The 19,637-nt window shown below is 37.8% G+C and overlaps 1 protein-coding gene across 5 annotated transcripts in view; it reads left to right on the plus strand.

Moving 5' to 3' along the window:
• The window catches only part of LOC146454856 (uncharacterized), a 31,404-nt gene extending 12,660 nt beyond the window's left edge, over nt 1–18,744 (plus strand). The window contains exons 11-25 of one of the 5 annotated variants that reach the window (XM_085095125.1): nt 4,333–4,443; nt 4,732–4,926; nt 5,229–5,342; nt 5,527–5,640; nt 6,317–6,430; nt 6,615–6,728; nt 11,510–11,623; nt 11,706–11,819; nt 12,413–12,526; nt 12,994–13,236; nt 13,765–13,935; nt 15,938–16,038; nt 16,217–16,275; nt 16,722–16,885; nt 17,836–18,744. In XM_085095125.1, the coding sequence (XP_084951251.1) occupies nt 4,333–4,443; nt 4,732–4,926; nt 5,229–5,342; nt 5,527–5,640; nt 6,317–6,430; nt 6,615–6,728; nt 11,510–11,623; nt 11,706–11,819; nt 12,413–12,526; nt 12,994–13,236; nt 13,765–13,935; nt 15,938–16,038; nt 16,217–16,275; nt 16,722–16,885; nt 17,836–18,134 (2,141 nt within the window). In that variant the 3' untranslated portion in view covers nt 18,135–18,744. The remainder of the gene's footprint in view (nt 1–4,332; nt 4,444–4,731; nt 4,927–5,228; nt 5,343–5,526; nt 5,641–6,316; nt 6,431–6,614; nt 6,729–11,509; nt 11,624–11,705; nt 11,820–12,412; nt 12,527–12,993; nt 13,237–13,764; nt 13,936–15,937; nt 16,039–16,216; nt 16,276–16,721; nt 16,886–17,835) is intronic. The other 4 variants (XM_085095126.1, XM_085095127.1, XM_085095128.1 and 1 more) reach the window with 4 other exon arrangements.
• The last annotated feature ends 893 nt before the right edge of the window (nt 18,745–19,637 follow it).

The following is a 19,637-nucleotide window of genomic DNA, read 5'->3' on the forward strand; positions in this document are numbered from 1 at the left end:
TGCGCGACCCGAATTACCTTAATATATAAGCAGAGATTGCAGACCGCAATTAATTCTGATAATTCCTTCGGTGGGCTTAGAGTGTCGAGCGACTTCTTTAGATGTCTCTTTTGTCCTTTTTTTTTTAATTCCTGCATCTCGCACGTGCTTGCGGATAAAAGGTACCTCTGTTTCTTAGTGCACTATTTTTTATACATAGAGCAACAATTGATATGACTAAGTCTATGAGAGAAACAGGCAGCCGTGATAAATTCCATCTCTCTGATTTGGATAAAACTTAGACAGATTGAAGTACTCATCCAAGAACTAGACTGACACACAGAGTAGACCACCATTGCGACTTTTCCCTAGGGAGTTAGACTACCCCCCTTCCACTTTTTTTTTTTTTTTTTGCTTCCAATCCCCAAAATTTCCCATGAATTACCATCCAAAATAAATTTGCCCCCCCCCCCCCCCAAAAAAAAAAAAAACAATTAAGAAGCTGATAGCAGCTTAAACTCGGGCCATATTTGACAAAACGCTGCGTAAGCTCACGATCAAAGCGAAACAACAACAACTTTATTTCATATCCCCTTCTATTTAAAAACAATCAAATTGTTGTATATAACAGACTTAACACATAGAAGAAGAAGTGATTAAGAAAAGCATTTAACTATGAAAAATGCGATAAAATATTTCTTAAAAACATTATAAGATTAACAAAATTCCTACAACACAACGACCGGTAGAGGGGACAACAGCGGGGATTTAACATGAAAGAACATTAAGAGCAATTCTCCAGGAATGTGAAGCAAAGTTGGAAATGAAAAATTTTAACCCCCCTTCAATTTTTGTGTGGAGGTAGGTTACCTTGGGGGATAAACAAAAACAACCATATTTGAATCGGCAGATGTATCGTTGCCATGGTAACCGCACTAGATGACGTCGGCCTTAGGACCATGTTTTGAGCAAAAGTTCCATTCTCAAAAAGTAAAAGTAAACGAGTCTGGTTCTCGGGTGCATTTTAACCAATTTAATTCTTTTATCATCTTGTCTGCTACCTACATTTAGTAAATAAGGTTTTGGCCAACAAATTTGAAAAAATATAAAATGAAAGAAAACCTACCTTGAAGGTTTTGGGAATTTCTTCAGGATGCTTTCGTCGCGTGGTTCTCTCCAGTGTCTCTACTTCGCACGCTCCGTTTTTTTTTTTTTACCAAATCTAGCGCAGACTCTAATCTAACAGTAACTCCCATCGAATATCCAGTTTTCCGTGTTTCAGACCAGAGATGATGATACAGGTAGCCCGCATACACTTGACAAAGAATAGTTGACAAGGTCCAAAACATGGTCGTAATACTTGCGATTTCTGCCGTCGAGCACCTTAATTCATAAATGTTATCCAACCAGGAAGTAAAGTAAATGTGTCGAGATCAATGTCCAAAGCAATTGCGTGCCTTTAAACAATCTAAAGTAACGTCTGTGGCTAAAATCGAGTCAGATATTGCGATAGTCGACAAGCCAAGAATGGTGAATAAACTGAACGCATAGGCCGGAAGTCCGAGAAGCACGACTGCTGACCGGATGTAACACAATGTAATGGCATGTAACACCGGATGTAAGTGTAATGATATCCTCTTGTAATGGTGTTGTTTTACAATGGCAATGGTGAAGAAAGCCAAAATAAAACAAAACAAAAAAACAAAAAAACAAAAAAAAAGAAAAACGAAAACAGAAAAACCGAATGAAAACAAAAACAAAGGAAATGAAGCTGAACTGTAGCTTGGGTGAAAATTGAATGCATGATCACAATAGCCGCACTCAAAAAAAGGATTGCTTTTTAGAATGTGAAAATGCAATTACAAATTCAGTTTTGATTTGCTATTCGTGACAAGAGAATGAAAAATTCGCACGTGAAATGTTACATTTGTTTACCTGCACGGCAAAGAATAAGATCCATTTTGTTGCTGATTTCATCACGGTTTATACCAAGTCCGTAGGCTTGCACGTGCATGGAAATATCCCTTTGACATTCACTGAGTTCTATATTGTTTCCACTGCACTCACAAACGTCCCTTTTGGGATTTGAAAAAGAACAACTTTCCATTGTCCCCACCAGGATATTTTCCTTCGCACGACGTTATGCAAATTTCCGTTGCAGTGTTACGTTTTTGATTGACGGCACAGATTTACTTTCGGTCAGCCCTTTCCCCACCAAAAAGACAACAACAAACAAATAAATAAACAAACAGAAAGAATGCCAAAATTTGGGCAGGTATTAGGTACTGAATTTGAAAATTTATCGGCCTGGAGAAGACTTATTATTTCTGGAGGAGAGGTGGGTCAAACATTCCAACTTCGTAACTTCTAATGTGTACGCTTATGCCCCAGATCAGCGACGTATCTTACGTGCAGGCCATCCTTAACATCTGATAAGCATTGCATTAAAAAGCAAACAAACCCAGGAAAAATGGGCGGCTTATGTGGTTGCGTAAAACGATCAGTGAAGCGCTTTTATTTTGTCCTCTTTATTCACCACCAAAACAGTCATAAAAGTGAATCAAAAGTCGTCCTTTTATCCCTCTATCAATGATATATTGTACCAAAAATATCTAAAGAAGAGACAATGCCATTGCGGCAATGTCGTTTTATTTGAAGCTACAAAAACAAACAAACAAACAAAGAAAAAGCGCGTATATTGCATTTTGAAGTACATCCGGTCAGCAGTTTTGCTCCTGCATTTCCGGTCTACATACGTTTGGTCGTAAACAACAATTTCTTCGCTTCTCAACCGCGCACTACGGAATGTACGGCTCGATTTAGCCAAAGACTTTATTTAGAATCGTCGCAGAAATGCATTTGCTTAGCTGTGATCTTGATGCATCTATTCAACTTCCTGGATGGATTGTATTGATGAATTATTTCGATACTTGACACACGACTGTGTTTGACCTGTTCGACTGTTCTTCATTCGGGTTAATGCATCATCATCTTTGGTCTAAAAGTAGATGTTCGGCAAGGCTAGCTAGTTAGATTTGTCCTTTCCGCTTGAGTCTGTGCAAGATTTGGTCAAAAAAATGGAGCGAGCGAACTGAGGAGAGACCCATCCTATACGACAAAAGCATCCTGAAGAAATTCCCAAAAGTTACAAGGTAGGCCTTGTTTCAATTTATATTTCATCAAATTTGTTGGCCAAAACCTAATCAATCAAATGTAGATAGCAGATAAGATGAATGAAAAAACCTCTGAAGCTGATATTCTCTATCTAAAGCCTGTTTGAGCCGAATACTAGAGCCCTCAACATTTCCAATTTTGCAATTTTTTGCAACTTGCCTCGGATGTTTTCAACACCCATGGCCAGAATATAATTTTCCCCAAATAGATTTTATAATATTTATAAACATCAATACCTGTGTAATCTCTGCTGCTAATTTGGTTTATGTGCAAAGAGTACTTTCGGAGAAATTACGAATATGGTTGTGCTTGTTTTTCCTGCTTGTCAAAATGGTTGACAGGGAACATAGTGAGACGAAGATTGTCTTCTTGATTATATAACCCAAAATACTTTAACGGCAAATTTTATAAACTGGGAGGGTGTCTCTACCATCTGTATGAATTTAATTTGAATTGGTTCACGTGCACTCGAGAAACAGACTCGTTTATTTTTACTATTTAAGAGTGAATTTTTTGGTCAAGACATAGACCTCAGGCCGACGTGATCAAGTGCGGTTACCATGGCAACGACACACCTGCCGATCCAAATATGGCAGTTTTTGTTCATCCCTCCAGGTAACCTACCTCCACACAAAAAATGAAGGGGGGTTGAAAATTTTCATTTCCAACTTTGCTTCACTTTCCTGGAGAATTGCTCTTAAGTCGAGTGTACGTATGTAAAAGAGTTTCCATTACCGGGTATGTGAATTGGTTTAATTTAATAAGATAGATAATTCAATCGAACATATCAAGTTACGAGACGTATGAGTTACGGGTACACGCGCTAGGATCGGATTGGAATTTAGTCTAGTTGGTCTTTTCCGCGTCTAAGTGGGTGGCTAGGAACGGTTTTTTGTCGTTATCCAAGAAGACTGGATCCACAGGACGTGCAAATTAAATTCGGGCCAATGTTAAATTCCCCGTTATGTCCAAAGGGGTCGGGAGGATCAATTGACTGATGCATTAGCGCTGATCATAAGCAGATTGATGAATTTTGGTAACCAACTACATGTTCTTAATTTACTTTATATTATTGCATACCTTTGACATTCAATACTATGATGATGAACCTCGACGAAATATTGCATTTGTTTGTATCTAGGTACATTGATTTATTTTGCTTATATTTTGTTTTTAAAGGCACTTGCGTTGATAAGGTCAATAGTTTCGGTTGTATCTGCCTACCAGGATTTAATGGGATAAGATGTGAGGTTAATATCAATGAATGTCTTCAAGTATCGTGTGGAAACGGTAAGCTTATAACGCAGGATTTCGCTTTGACCCCAATGAATAATATCGATGTGGATTTTAGAAAAGTTTCAAGGTTTCAGAATACAACCTTTTTTGGCTCTGTGAATGCAAAATTGAAGAAGAGAATAGCTTAGCTTGAAACCTTCTACAACAAAAAATATAATAATAACTGTGAATATACTAAAGGAAAGAACAAGAAGAGGAAGAAGAGTTACGTGACGACCTAATCTAAGGTTTTAATACAGAAAGACATAGAAAATCTGATTAGTACTGTATTTCCTTATACAGGTACTTGCATGGATCAAGTGAACAACTATAGCTGCATTTGCAACGTTGGCTTTACAGGACAACACTGTGATGTCATCATCACGCACTGTAGCAATGATTCATGTTACCCTGGTGTACCCTGCACTGAAAACAGCAATGGCATCTCTTGTGGCTCTTGTCCATCTGGTTTCATAGGCGATGGGAAAAGCTGTCAAGGTAAATATGCTTTTTAACCCTATTTAAGCCGGTATGTTTTTTTTTGGGGGGGGGGGGGGGGGAGGGCTTGGGGCCGGAATACTCCATAACTTGAGAAATATTAAAGCTTGATAACGACACTTGGAGTATAAATAATTCTACTAAAGGTGTTTCCTTTGAAGTCTCTAACAAGATGTGATGACGTCATATGACATAGTTATTACGTCATGGTTGCTCCCCCTATACTTTCTAGAGTTTTCAAAGGCCTCTATTGTCATCTCATCATTAAACTTTCGAATGTCATGCATTTTATTACCCAACAGATATCGATGACTGTGCTAATCACTCATGCGCTAATGGAGGATCTTGTGTTGATGGTGTCAACAGCTACTCATGTAACTGCCTGGTGGGGTTTACTGGAAATCATTGTAAGATTGGTACGTCACCATCAAGCATTTTTTTATGAAGAATGTATTTCGATTTACTTCAGTTTTCTTTTAATATCGCTCTTGTTTGTATTCTTGTCTTGTCTGTAACAATGTTTCTTTGTTGTTTTCTTTGCAGGATTAATCAGATCAATCAATCATGATTAATTATTTTATATTTATTTTATAACTTTAGACATCGATGACTGCGTTAATCGTACATGTGCTAATGGTGGATCCTGTGTAGACGGTATCAACAGTTATTCCTGTAACTGCTCAGTGGGTTTTACTGGAGATCACTGTGAGACAGGTAATGATTTAATGTTGTAGTTCAGTTGTTTTACAAATCCATTTTTTTTGCGGCCCTCTGTGTTTCTGAGAATATCGCCAAAATTTACACAGTCAGAAACTAAAAGCGCAGCTTTAAATTTCCGCTGTGTAGCTTTATTCTCTGAATATTTATTTCTTAGTGTTTTCTGGTTTGTTTCCCTGGTTGACTATCTTGTTCTTGTCGGTGTCGTCTTCGTTGATGTTGGTGGTGCTACTTTGTTTTTGTTCTTGTTTCCTCGTTCCTCCATTTGCCAAGAAAGTAGGATTTTCTTCCTGAGAGAAAGTGAACAAGAAATAAGTAATTTTTTTTTTTTTTTTAATTGCTCATTAAAAAAGTTAAAAAAAAAGGAAGTCTGAAAAATATGTTCTGAAAAATCTTTCCAAAAGGTAAGCATATAAATGCTGTTTAGTTCTCGCTTTGACGCCAATCACTCGAATACTGGATCTTGTATTGATAGCGTCTACAGTTACTCGTGTAACTGCGTCAACGATCAATTACTGTAAATCACTGGCAAACCGGTAAATGTGGTAAATCGTATTGGAACTTGAGAAAAAAGGAAACGTATTGGTAGAGTGTAGCTGGAATACAAAATGATACACTTTTCTGTCACCTCAGTGACTGGCATAACGATTTTTTCTTCCCATCTGATTTGCAGATATCGATGACTGTGCTAATCACTCATGCGCTAATGGTGGATCCTGTGTTGATGGTGTCAACAGTTACTCATGTAACTGCCTGGTGGGGTTTACTGGAAATCATTGTAAGATTGGTACGTTACCATCAAGCATTTTTTTTTTTATGAAAAATGTATTTCGATTTACTTCAGTTTTCTTTTAATATCGCTCTTGCTTGTATTCTTGTCTTGTCTGTAACAATTTTTCTTTGTTGTTTTCTTTAATCAGATCAATCAATCAATCATGATCAATTATTTTATATTTATTTTATAATTTTAGACATCGATGACTGCGCTAATCGTACATGTGCTAATGGTGGATCCTGTGTAGACGGTATCAACAGTTATTCCTGTATTTGTTCAGTAGGTTTTACTGGAGATCACTGTGAAACAGGTAATGATTTAATGTTTTAGTTCAGTTGTTTTACAAAAGAAACCTGTGAGGTTCGAGTAGCTGATAATGTCCAAGGACAGATATTTAAAGAGCATATATTTAAAGTCAAATGGAGGCTATTGTGTTTATTATCCTTCAAATATTTTTGCAACATGCGGGAATCGGCAGGATCTGCCATTCTGTCATATGTCAATCACGTTAAAGTTTGTCAGTTGGCTTACAAAATCTCATCATCTCCACGTCAGATTTCGCCTCAGTCGAAAGCGTTTGTTTGGGGAAACGGTAAAACATTTGAAAGGAAAGTAAACTTGTTTAACTCCGTGAAAGACAAAAGCAAGTTACAAGTGGCGGATAAAGTTACAAGGACTTCTAACTACTTCTCTAGAACAAGCTAAAGATCACTGAAAGGGGAAAAATGTACTCGTCTTGTGCTCCAATCGCTCCGGCAAAATTTTCTTCAAATTTCTAGCCTCAAAAGATAAAACCAAACGGTATTTTGAAGCTGCGAAAGATTTGTTGTGTCAGCTGGGCCGAGCTGAAAGACTGAAAAGCTTTTAAACGATTTCTCGGGTGAGTGTTTCTTTGTTTCCAGTATGCAAGCAATTTCACGATCTTCTCTCAGTGTTTTGACAAACGCATCTAGTGTCTTATTGCTTGCAAGAACTCTGGATCTTTTATGAAACTAAACGGTTTTTTAAGCGGCTCTAGATCTGATGTTTCTGAGAATAATTGCTTTGCATTCCTTCTATCTTTTTGTTCGCCAAAAAGCTAAAATTTCTCGAGGCACTTCAGTGCGAGCTCGGATTTTCTCTTGTGGTTTTCTCCATCTCTTCAAGACGAATCGAGATCTCTGTTTAACGGTTGCGAGAACGAATCTAAGGAAATACATCTACTGTTTGTAATTTCTGAGCCCTGGAATACGGGACAATCCAAAAGTGTAGCGAAAACTATACTTTAACGTTTTCGCTGAACTGTAAGCTTAATTTGCCAGTTCATAAATAGAAAGGTAAGCAGTAAAAGATTTTGTACTAACCATTACAACTCTTAACAGCAAACTTGGTTCTCTTTGTGGTGTTCAGTATAAAACAGCGTTATTCATAGTTTGGTGTTCTTGCGAGGTCGTTACTTTTTGAAAGCGCTCTGCCATTCTTCTCCCGGACGCACGAAAACTACGTATATCGCAGGATATCTGTTGTGTGCGAACGACATATATTGAGCTCGCAATGACCATAATTGGGCAGTGTCACAATGTGTTGAATAATAACACCGGATATTCTCAAGTTTTAGCGGGGGTATATTCGGTCACGCGAGGCGTTTAGACCAATCGCGTGCGAGCGAAAATATTGAGGGATTATATACTATACTATACTGTATTAATCGCACTATGCCAAAGGTGGATTGTATGTAGATGGTGTCAACATTTATTTGCGTAACTGTGCCGCAGGGTAAGCAGGAGATCACTGTCAGACTTGTAAATAAATAATTTACTTTGATGATTCATTTCAATCCCTTAAGGGTCCATTCGTCAATCTTGTTGCTAAAACACACTGGGGATCAGTGTGAGACCGTTTTGCTACAAGAAAAACAAATCGGTGTGAACCTAGGGATCGGTGTGATTTCTTTAATTTTAATGCTAAAACACATTAAAAATAACAACAACAAATAGAAAAAACAATTAAAACAAAAAAAAAAAGCTGTAATGATAGACTTAAAAGGCATATCAAACTCAGTGTTAACAAACGCTTATATCAAGTTCCGGCGATCACGCCCCCACCAATGTCTGACTCAAGAACACCTAAAATTTGAAACATTTTACAAGATTACTCAAAAACATGTTAACGGCGATCAGTTGTACCAACGAATTCAAAAAAATGAATATTAAAGCTATTGTATAACACGTTTTGAAGAAACAAAATCTTAAGATTTAAGGGGTCAAAATCCAAGTTTACAAATCAAGTTTGCGCAATATTTAAAGACGATCAAAGGTCGTTTCACGCCAGTGTGAAAACAATGGGTCCGTACTCTTCTACGCATGCTCGGATCTCGATTATACCAACAAATTCGGATAGATCGAAAAATTTCCTTTATTTTGGTATATAATTTGGCTTGTTTTCGACAATTTTGTGTGGGTCAAATTGCCGTTAAAGTTGGAGGACTTCTGCTATTCCTATTGGTTTCGTTCTGCGGATCCGTGAATGCTGTGGGAGACGGATCGGACGATCAAAATAATGGATTTGCGGGCCATCCGCCACCTTTCGTTACATGCGGTATCAACAAGTAAGCTATTCATAAGAACTTAAATAAATCAACTGTCTCGATTTTTTTCGGACACGAAATAATGAATTATATTTTCATTGCTAATAATCTCGCATATATCTTATCCCGGTCGTTTTTATCCAACTTTCAGCTATCTCCTCTACACAATTGCAAAAATTGAATGAAGAGGGTAGTGGCGAGTCTGCCTTCGCTGCAATCGTGGAGAAAATCTTTCAAAAAACGGGCATTCGCAGTGTTGTTGTGAAAAACCGAATCGTAAACGCCTTTCGGAAAAAGAGTGGGTCTCTGTTTGCCGAGCTCAAAAGAGTCAAGAAGAAAAGTGGGGGTTTGAGTGTCAAAAGGACCCATAAACAAATCGCGACCAAACTTTAATATGAGGGGAAAATATTTTACCACGAACTTGACAAATACGTTATTGAAAAGGAAAATTAGGATTTACGAGGGAAGAAACGAACACGAAGTTTCCATCCGCTGGAAAAGGTTGTTGTCTTCAGATTCACATGCCCGCCACTGCACTCGTCGTAGCGTTCACTGTACGCAATTTTGCTTCCCGACCTTGTCCACGTCTGTTACAACCACAGGATATAGTATTAGTTTACGGTCGGTTGTTTTAACTCTTGTCTAATTCGGTAAAGCTCTGATGAAAAGACTTATTTCGCGTATCGTTTTGGTGCTATGATCTCCCTCTTAACTCTCCGGCTCCCTGCCGCCATCGCTGCCATGTTATTTGTTTTCATCTAACCTCTGGCGCTTGCGCAATACCGAAAAATTTTGGCCACGCCAGACGGGACGTAAATTTAAGCAAATGTTCACGTTCGTGGGAGATAAGTTTGATATGGGTAAAAAAGTAAGTTTTAATCTGAATATACTTGGTAAATAGCCTGAATAGCCCAAGGTCAAAGGTGACCATAATTTACTATGCGATTAATTTTGCACAGGTTCAGCGCCTGTTACCTGCCGAAATTTTCTAACTTCGCTAATGAACCCGAAAAGTTTTTGAAATTTCCGGTTAAACATTTCTTGCTTGCCAAACATCATCATATGGAATTATCAACTGCACTACCTATAGGGCTATTGTACTGTGGTATGTATAGTTTAGACCTCTTTTTTTAGGAGGGAAGTTCATTAATTTGAGATAATAAGTTATGGTATGAAAGCAAGACGAGGACTCAAACCCCGGTCTCCCATTTATAGCAGACGTCATGACAACCATTACTCTCACTACAACACGGGATTTTTCACTCAACACAGAGATTCTGATTGCACTTAGATCGACTACCAGCGATCTGAATGTTCCAATTAATATGTAACATTAAACAGACAGTTCGGAATATCGTAATAGGTGAATCAGCCATATTTCACAAAGCATCACCTTAATAGCGTATTATATCAACGGAACAAAGGAAAATTTTTACTGGCGAGCGTTAGCGAGGCAGCACAATAGCGGAAAAAATTCAAACATTTGTCAAATATAAAGTTGGCTTTCTGTCATCCGGGCTACCTATGCCTGCGATGACGTCAGTTAAAATTGCAGGTGTGAATTATACTTCACGCGCATAGGTAGATCATTAACAGTAATCTTCGACTGTTAAGACAATAACTTTTACCGTTGAGTCAAATTCTCCGCCCGTTAAGGTAAATAATTCGACCTTTCAGTCAAATTGCATGTTCTTTGCACATTGAGGCGAACGAAAAGTACAGACGACAGCCTGTTATATCCCATTTCTCAAAGGCTTTTACTGTACTTTATCTCATTCCATATTGTATTATCAGTATTTTCTTCCAGCTTTAATGCCACAACTTACTGTCACGTATATTGAAACTCCTAGTCTAACTTGTGCGTATATTATTATTTTTGGTTTCGTATGCTTATTTTATATTCTTATTCAGATCGCTGTACGAAATGAAAAAAGACAACAGAAGACAGTTTTCTTGTTTTGCAGAAAATAAAACAGAAGCTCTCCAACTAAGCTCAACTGAATTACCTAATAACCCGAGTAACGGTGCGTGGAATGGAACACGCCTAACCGTCAAGCCGGCCATACCGACGATGTCTGCTATAAGACAAAAATACAACATGACATCATCTATTATAGTTAATGTACTCCAAAGCACGTTAATAAAAATAAACCGCATTTTATTTATGGAATGAAGACAATAGCCTATGACGTCATGGACGTTAATTTATTTCCCCACAAATTAATGACATTCTCCCGCAAAGCAGAATCTAAATGGTGCTTACCATACTACTGGCTATTTCCAATCATTTGATTTACTGCCCTTTTGCTGCAGTCTTTGAGTACCGAATTATAACTGTATGTTAGTTATAAAAAGAAACTCCGGAAAGGCATTCCAATGCATCCTGTCAGTGTATCATCGCTTGCTTGATTCAAGTACATTTAAAGCGAGGTTGATTGAATGGCCTTAATGCACCATTTGTAGCTGGACGTTGCTTTTTGAATAAAATTTTAAGGACGATATGTCTATTTGATTTTCATTGTCAGACATCGACGACTGTGTTAATCATACATGTGCGAACGGTGGATCCTGTGTAGAGGGTACCAACAGCTACTCATGTGTCTGCACTAGAGGATACACTGGTGATCACTGTCACACTGGTAATATCTTTCTTTGCTTAAATGTTAATTCTAGTCAATCTCTTTATTTTGTTAAGAAAATTTGATCTATTACTATGTTTAGATATCGACTACTGCAAAAACGCCACCTGCAAGAATGGTGCTTCGTGTGTGGACGGTTTGCACAATTACACGTGTTCTTGTGTGCCTGGATTTACAGGGGATCTTTGTGAGACAGGTATCCAACTAGCATAAAAGAGGGTTTGTTAGATAATATAGGTTTTTTCTAATTAATTTATCAACTAATAATCAAAAACATAGTTTTCTTTTGAGTACCTTGCATTTTACGAACTGTCTTTAGGGGAATTTCTCGAAAGTTTCAAGAAGGTTTTAATTAGCTCCCTTCTTCTGGAATTGAAAGTGATAGTAGAAAAAACATCACGGCGTTTACTTTTTCAAAAGTTGGAATAATACCGTGAAATATGCAAAACTATTTTTATTTACACGATCAGGGAAAATTTTATTTGGTACTGTGTCTTTGTATTTGTTCAGCAAATTTACTTGCACCTTCGTTAGATTGTTTGTGGAGGAAACAACTATTTGCGCCTCTATGCAGCGCTTCACTCTGTAAATACCTAAAACTGATAAAATGCAACCGCCGCTGCTGTAACTGTTTGCCTACTGTTTTAGCCATTTACAGTTAAAAACAATGCTCTGTAACTGGATCTACAGCTAGCCATTACCTAGCGAACTGGGAGATCATTGAGCAATTCCACTGGCATCATAAATATGAGTTAATGTGACAGTTCCACTTCGCATTTTATTTTGCAGATATCAACGATTGTGTTGATCACACATGTGCTAACGGTGGATCGTGTATTGATGGCGTCAACAGTTACTCGTGTAACTGCTCCGTGGGATACACTGGAAATCGCTGTGAGAATGGTACGCTGTTCATGTTGACGAAGATACGTTGGGAGATGAATTTTCAATGCGATTAAACGGAGTTGTAGAACGTAGTCACTGTTCTGACAGAGATTCGTTAGGGGTTTAATTTTTCATAAAATGAAAAATCCCCTTTTTTAAATGGTTTTAGCTTACATTAGTATTCCTTTACTGACTCGGATTACTTCTGGTTCAATATCGGCGTTTTTCTAGAGTTTTGGGAAAATAAAACAAAACAAACAAAGAAAAAAAAAAAATGGAAATAAGACATTTAGACCAACGCGGAAGTGACCACTGAAATGAGCTTAAGATAGACACACTTGGCTAGCTTTCATTTGCCAAACAGAGGTATCCGTTTAGGTGGAAAATAAGTTGAAGCATTGAGGAGTTACAGTATCGTCTGACAAAAAAGGTGTTCCCATTTGAAAGAAGTTATTTGACTGTTTCAATGTTGCTTTATGTTTCAGCCATTTCAAGCAGTGAAAGTATAGTTACAAGGGCCTCAACAGGGAAACCAGCGATGTTGACTTCCAAACTGACAACATTCTCCTCGACTGTCATTTCGCTTTCCATAAGCAGCGGCCTTACTACAACTGTCTTGGGACATGAACAAAAAGAATCCACGTTTATAGCTACCTCACATAATATGGGTGTGAGGACATCGTCCATCGTCTCCAAGGTTGACTCAACCCAAGTTATTGCAGAAACAGGTACGTGACTGTTAAAAATAAACTAAATTTATGAAATAGTAACCTTGCTTATTGATCAAACAACATTCTTATATCTCCAAATAAGATCGTGCACGTGAATGTGGACATCGCAGTCAACTGAAAAAAAAAAAAAAAAAAAACAGTTATCAGCGGCTACTTCTTTGAAGATTATAAAATAAACTTCGGTAGGTGGTTTACCCTCCAGAAGCAGCTGCCTCACGATAACTTTATCATCAGAGCGGCAAAAACACTCAGTGTTTCAAACTACCTCACAAAAGATGCGTGTAAGGTTATCGTCCTTAGTCACCAACTCGGACTCGACTCCAGAAACTGGTGCACAACTGCCAAAACTGTGGTAAAATAATGCATGATCTTTTAGCCTCGTTAATCTATCAAACAAATTAGATTATGGATTCTGGATTCTCCCAGAACATTAAATAGGATTCTGGATGGAAGCTAATTACATTATCCTACAAAAATCTTTGTATGCATTTTTTTTTTACAAGACGCCAACGTTTTCCTCGACAGGAGTTCTCTCCACTACAAGCAACGGCCTCTCCACAAGTGTCTCATTACCGAAGCAACAACTATCTATGCTTCCATCTACCACACAGAAGGTTCCTCTGACGCCATCGTCCACAGTTCGTAACGTTAGATCAACCCAAGCAACTCCAGTGGCAACGGAGGAACCTGAAACAGGTGTATAGTTGTCAATATTTATGACAGTCGTTCACCTGTCACACAAGAATGTTATAATATCAAATGAGTTTGTGAATGAAGGCCAACCACAATCTCCTTTCAGCGATTTTTGTCCCGTAATCGTATCATTTTTTTTATTTCGACCAGCCACACGAAAAGAAAATTGTAACAAAAGTATGCGATTATCTTATATTTTTTCATTGATCCAAACGTAACTTTTCAACTGTTTTCGACTATTCTTGGTCAGACAAAGGTATATGTAAGGGATTCCATAAAAAAAGAACTTTTAATCAAATTCTTCGTAAACTTTGCACAATTATTGTTTATTGCATCAAGCAAATGCAACAATAGCAACAACAAATAAAATAAAACAAAGCAGAGCAATTTTTATCATCTCTCGGCTTTTAATCTGGCTCGAACTTTGCTGCGAAGGAGATTCTTCTCAATTACCAAACCTGAGCTAGGAGGTTAGGTATCATTCAAGCAAGTTAGTCTTTCTATTATGCTTCAAGTTATATTAATTGTCCAAAGTGAGGTCACAGACAATTTGCAATTCGTGAAAACAAAATCGAAAATTCCGCTTCGGGTCGTGATTTTATTTCCCTTCGGTGTTTGGAGGAGCTTCTATCAAACGCCCTCAACTGACATTCGCAGAGAGATATTGAAAATGGGACGTTTACAAAGTACAACCTTCGAAAGGTGGCAAACTCGTTTAATGATACCCATAAGATGGAGTCGGTTCAGAGTCCATAACAAGTACTGTTTTGACAGCTAAGTCTCCTAGGTAATGGCTGTAATTTTGATGGCTGAAATGAGACCACCGGTGAACGGAAACGAGTGTTGAATTAACCGTTTTGTCATAAATTGCGAATGAAATGGCTCCATGCTGCGTTGAAGCTGCATATGGAATTAGTCGTGGTTACACACACCTTGGGTTTGAGGCCTTCCGGAGGGTAAATGGCTTGGGTTCGGTTTAGCTCAGGTTTTATGTTACCCTTGGGGATGCGGTTACACAGTAAAAGAACTCCCCTCAGCGTAAAATATAATTAGATATGATTTCACACTGACCATGCATGCAGTTTGGTGGGAAACGTACAGATCGACATGCATGACACAAATCGAGATCTTGTAAGCTTAATTTCAGTGATTCTCCTGCTAAGTATTCGACAGTCCGCCATAAATATAGCAATCCAACAGTTTTTTTGCGAGAAGACAGCGAAGAAGGCGCAAAGAAATACCCGTCGTAGTAGGAATCTTCGGTTTGACTAGCGTTCCCATAAACAGATAAACAAAAATATTACAACTTGATCAACTACGAAACTGATAGTCTGAAGAGGGAATTCATAAAAATAAAGAAAGAAATACTCACAGTTATGCACGAAACCTTGCCATGTTACCCTGTGCTACCAGTGCAGTAAGCGCGAATTAGCCAAGCGTATCTGAGGTCAACTCAGAGCATAGCAGGCGATTTCCTGTGTTAGCTACGTTCTGCACGACGATTGGCCTAGCCACCTAAGGGAGCAGATAAATCGTACTTTTCAGTTCAGGAACTGTCATGGGAAGTTCTTTTGTTCTCTTTGATGTATCCATGGAAATAACCCAAAGGCAGTTGGGAAAAGCGGTTACACACAAAAAACATCATTCCTTACCCGTGGGAAAATGCTAGTTACCCATGGGTAAAAGGGCTAAGTGTAACCACAACTATTAACACTATCTTTACTGCTAATTTTGTTGAGGTGATCTCTTTTTATAATCCCGATAGTTTCTTCTCGAAAGGGTCTTCTCGCCATTAATTGATTAATGTGTTTGTTGGCAAAGAAACATACGATGATGATGATGATGATGATGATGGTGATGATGATGATGATGATGATGATGATGATGATGATGATGATGATGATGATGATGATGATGATGAACACTTTAGATGGTTTTTTTTTTAAGATTTACAGTGTAAATCGAACAACGGCATTAATGTTATTTGTATTCATAACTGTTGCAGAACACATTTTTAAACTGAAAATTCTTGAGGACTGGAATGATGACCTGAACGACAAGAGCAGTGATGCCTTTAAAGATTTGTCTTCAAGATTGGAAAGCGAGGTTAGATTAGTACAAACAAGAAGGTTTTAACCAGCATTCATATGTGCTTTCTACTATTATTGACAAAATCCACCTGTACCATTTTTTTAATAACACTTTTATATGGAAACAGTTCAGTTTCAAGCGCCAAGTTATCGTTTCACCGGTGTTTTGAGAGGTCACCGATCTTTACTTGCAGATTTCGAAAAAGCTATCTGGAAGAGGAGATTTAATTAGAGTGAAAGTCATAGCCTTCAGGTATGTAAGCATGGAATGAGTTCCTGAAGTTTGTTAATTGCCTTAAATCCCCTCCCCCCTCTTCAATCGCTGACCTTAGTAGTAGTGTTCTCTTGTTTCCCAGAATATTTCAACTTGCTCGATTATTCCTTTTACGCTCGCTTTGGCTGCTCTGTTTCTCTTTTGGTTTGCTTGTTTCTTAGTTTGTTGTTGTTGTTGTTGTTGTTGTTGTTTTGCCCCTTTTGATATTTATAAACCTCTTGGACGTAATGATATGTGACTAAAATTAAAAGTATACCATAGTGAACGGGGAAGTAAAAAATACGGGTACCGTTGTGAAAAGAAAAGTCGATAAATTTACTTGTTTTCAAACATAAGAAAAATAGGTTCGATATTTCATTAAATATCTTAAAGTTATAAGAAATACCAAAATCGTTTGTAATTTCGCTTCTTTCTTTTGTCCCCAGTAAAGGGAGTGTCGTGGCAAAGTTCCAGTTGATTTTCAACAAAAGCGTGGCGCCTGAACAAGCATTTGCCAACCTCAACAACCAAATAAGTGATGGAAATCTTGGTGGGCTTCGAGTTGATCCTGCGTCTCTCCAGCTGGAACAGATACTACGCGTAACTGAAGGTGAGTTTATTCTGAAATTGCAAGTCGCGCGTAATTATGAGCCTAAAATTATTCAAGTTGACTTTAATCTTTCCTAGTTTGGCCAACAAGACAAGAAAGGGGAACCATCTTACTTTTATACTTTACACAATTCCACTTGGGAAATAAACAGACTACGAAACTGTAATAAAAACGAGAACACTGGCTCTGCATGTGCATTATACAGTTTAGTACATTTCTTTGCCGTCCTCTGCAAAACAACAACGTGAAATGACCAAATTTAAGGTTTTATGGAGAACGTGAACGCATGATGATTAAATTTTCTTTCTCTTTCTGAAATTTAAAGGCGATCCTACAACGTTAGCTCCTGAATAGTTCGCCGGGCCACATTACGCAAACTGAGAAAGTATAAATCATGGCGAATTTATTTAGAAGACGCGAAGGTAATTTCTTAAGTTCCGTTTTCGTCAGCGTCGTCGTCGTCTCTGCTAAACATCCCTTAGATTCTGCTTTACTCTGCTGTTGACTCGATTTATGTCCCGCCTTTGACACTGAAGATCATAATTTATTACACAGCAGGCTCAACTCTAATTTTGCAATTCGTGGCTAAGTCTTGAAGCCGTTTAAATCCTACCTCTCTCAAAGCTCCTAGTATGTATCCATTGACCTGGAGAAATGTCATTCTCACGAATTGTGGCGTAATTCTAAAAAATTATCAGGTAAAGGTACGGTACTTTTCCAACTTTGAAACTGCCTTCTGGGATGTGTATAAGATCATCTTGCTCTCTCTTTCCACTTTCAGACCCCAACGCAAACTTAAACGGGCCTTACCGGGAAAGGGTTAATGATTCTGGGTGATAAAAAGGTAACTGTCGAGACAAAACGTAAAAAAAAAAAATAATAAATAAATAAATAAATAAACAAATAAAAAAAACGACTTATTTTCTCTAAATGAAAATTCGTTTGTACAGAGCCAACCAAGGAATCGAAAGAGCCGAAAATGAGCTATGCCGTTATTATTGGTGCTACCTTTGGAGGACTCTTTCTCTTGGCACTTGTTTCTATCTGCCTGGTGCGCTTCAATAAGAAGAAGAAACGTGGGTTCCAAAAACGGCGTTGTTCAGGGGTCATGCCTTCTGAAGAAGCGTTTCCAAATCGAGAAAAGTATGAGTTAAAAAATACCAAGTCAATGGAAAACATCATTTACTTCGAGGAGGTGGGCGTATGGGCTACGACCGATAAAGGAAAATCAAATGAAGCCTTTGATTAAAATGATTGCTTTAACGCGCTTTTCTAGATATCAAAAGACGGGTGAATTTACTATAAAGGAATGTAGTGAACGATTAACCTTTTTGAAGAATTTTTTTAGTTGAACGTTTGACATGTTTAGTGAGGTTATAGACCGTACAGCAACTACTTAGCGCTGTTGTTCTGATTTTAAAGACTGTAACTTAGGACTGTTTGACAACTGCATATAAAAATGCTAGCTACCGCTCAAGGAATAAAATGAAAGGGTAGAAATAGTTTTCTTATGTTCCATTAATTTTATTATGAGATAAAATCGGAATATAAAATTGCGAAAACTGAAAAGGCTATGTGGAATCCCTCCCAAGATTTTGTGTTGATAGTTTTAGAAGTGTAAGTATACAGTTTTATAAGTAATTTTAAGCAAAAATTAAGCCTCATCAGTTAGAAGCTGATGCTTTTAAATGTTGCTTCTCTTGAGGAGCTACAATACGCTAGAATAATTTTGGAAGCAAACTGTAGCTTTCCATTCACTTTTCTATTCACTTCTCAAATATCGTATTTACTTTTATTAACTAGGTAATCCGTCTTCTGTAGATTGCTTTTTGTGGCTGAATAAAAATTTGTTTCGACGACGATTTTTGTCGTTTTGTTTTGTAGCCAACAGTGCCAGGACTGTTATGGAGCGACTACTCGAACCGGGCCATTTGGAAGAAAGTATGCCAATCCCCTTTAAAAAAAAAAAAAAAAAAAAAAAAAAAAAAAAAAAAAAAGAATCCTGATGTTGTTAGTTAACGGACCAAAAAGATACATCTGTGACATAGTTTGAAACAACCGTGGACATGCGGACCTCTCAGGAAACTGTTTTATTTCATTTCTTCTTGGTTGGTCAGCGAGAGTCTTTACATTGCACTCGAATGAATGTTTTTATTTGCCGACTTTTTCGAGTTTGCACCGTGTAAGGCTGAGGCCGCAACTGATCGCCACGGAAATAAAAACTAGTCGCCACTCTGTGCGAACGTTTTGCCAGATTATAATACCAACCTGATTCCTCGATCAAGAGCTCAAATTTCGAAATTTACCTGTAGGTACGGTTTTGTTCAGTTGAAAGTTATGCATATGAAAACGATTGCAAAGAAACGTTTTCAGTGAGAGTAGTTTGATGATTATTGTTGTGTTCGAATGTTTTGAGTAACAATCAAATGAAAGACAAAGCCCAAGTATTGAAATAAAATTACCTTTTCACCGTGTGATTTGAAATTATCAGAAATTATCGCGATCCTGGGGGATCTGCCCATTGCGCTGAGACGTCAATATAAAGTCGTATTGCCGTCGCAAAATGACGGTTTCTGATTGGCTCAAAAACTGTCATGTAATTTTACTTCTGTGAATGAACATGCGACGTTGGATTTTGTTGTTTATTTCTTTTCATTTGAGTTTACAAAGCTTCTGACACTGTTCAAGGACCACTTATAATATTTTTTTGTGGTGAACATGTACCATGGTACAGCGGATACAACTTTTTTTC

Source organism: Pavona decussata, unplaced genomic scaffold (genome assembly GCF_977016875.1).
Source record: "Pavona decussata unplaced genomic scaffold, jaPavDecu1.1 SCAFFOLD_300, whole genome shotgun sequence".
NCBI classification, from domain to species: Eukaryota; Metazoa; Cnidaria; class Anthozoa; order Scleractinia; family Agariciidae; genus Pavona; species Pavona decussata.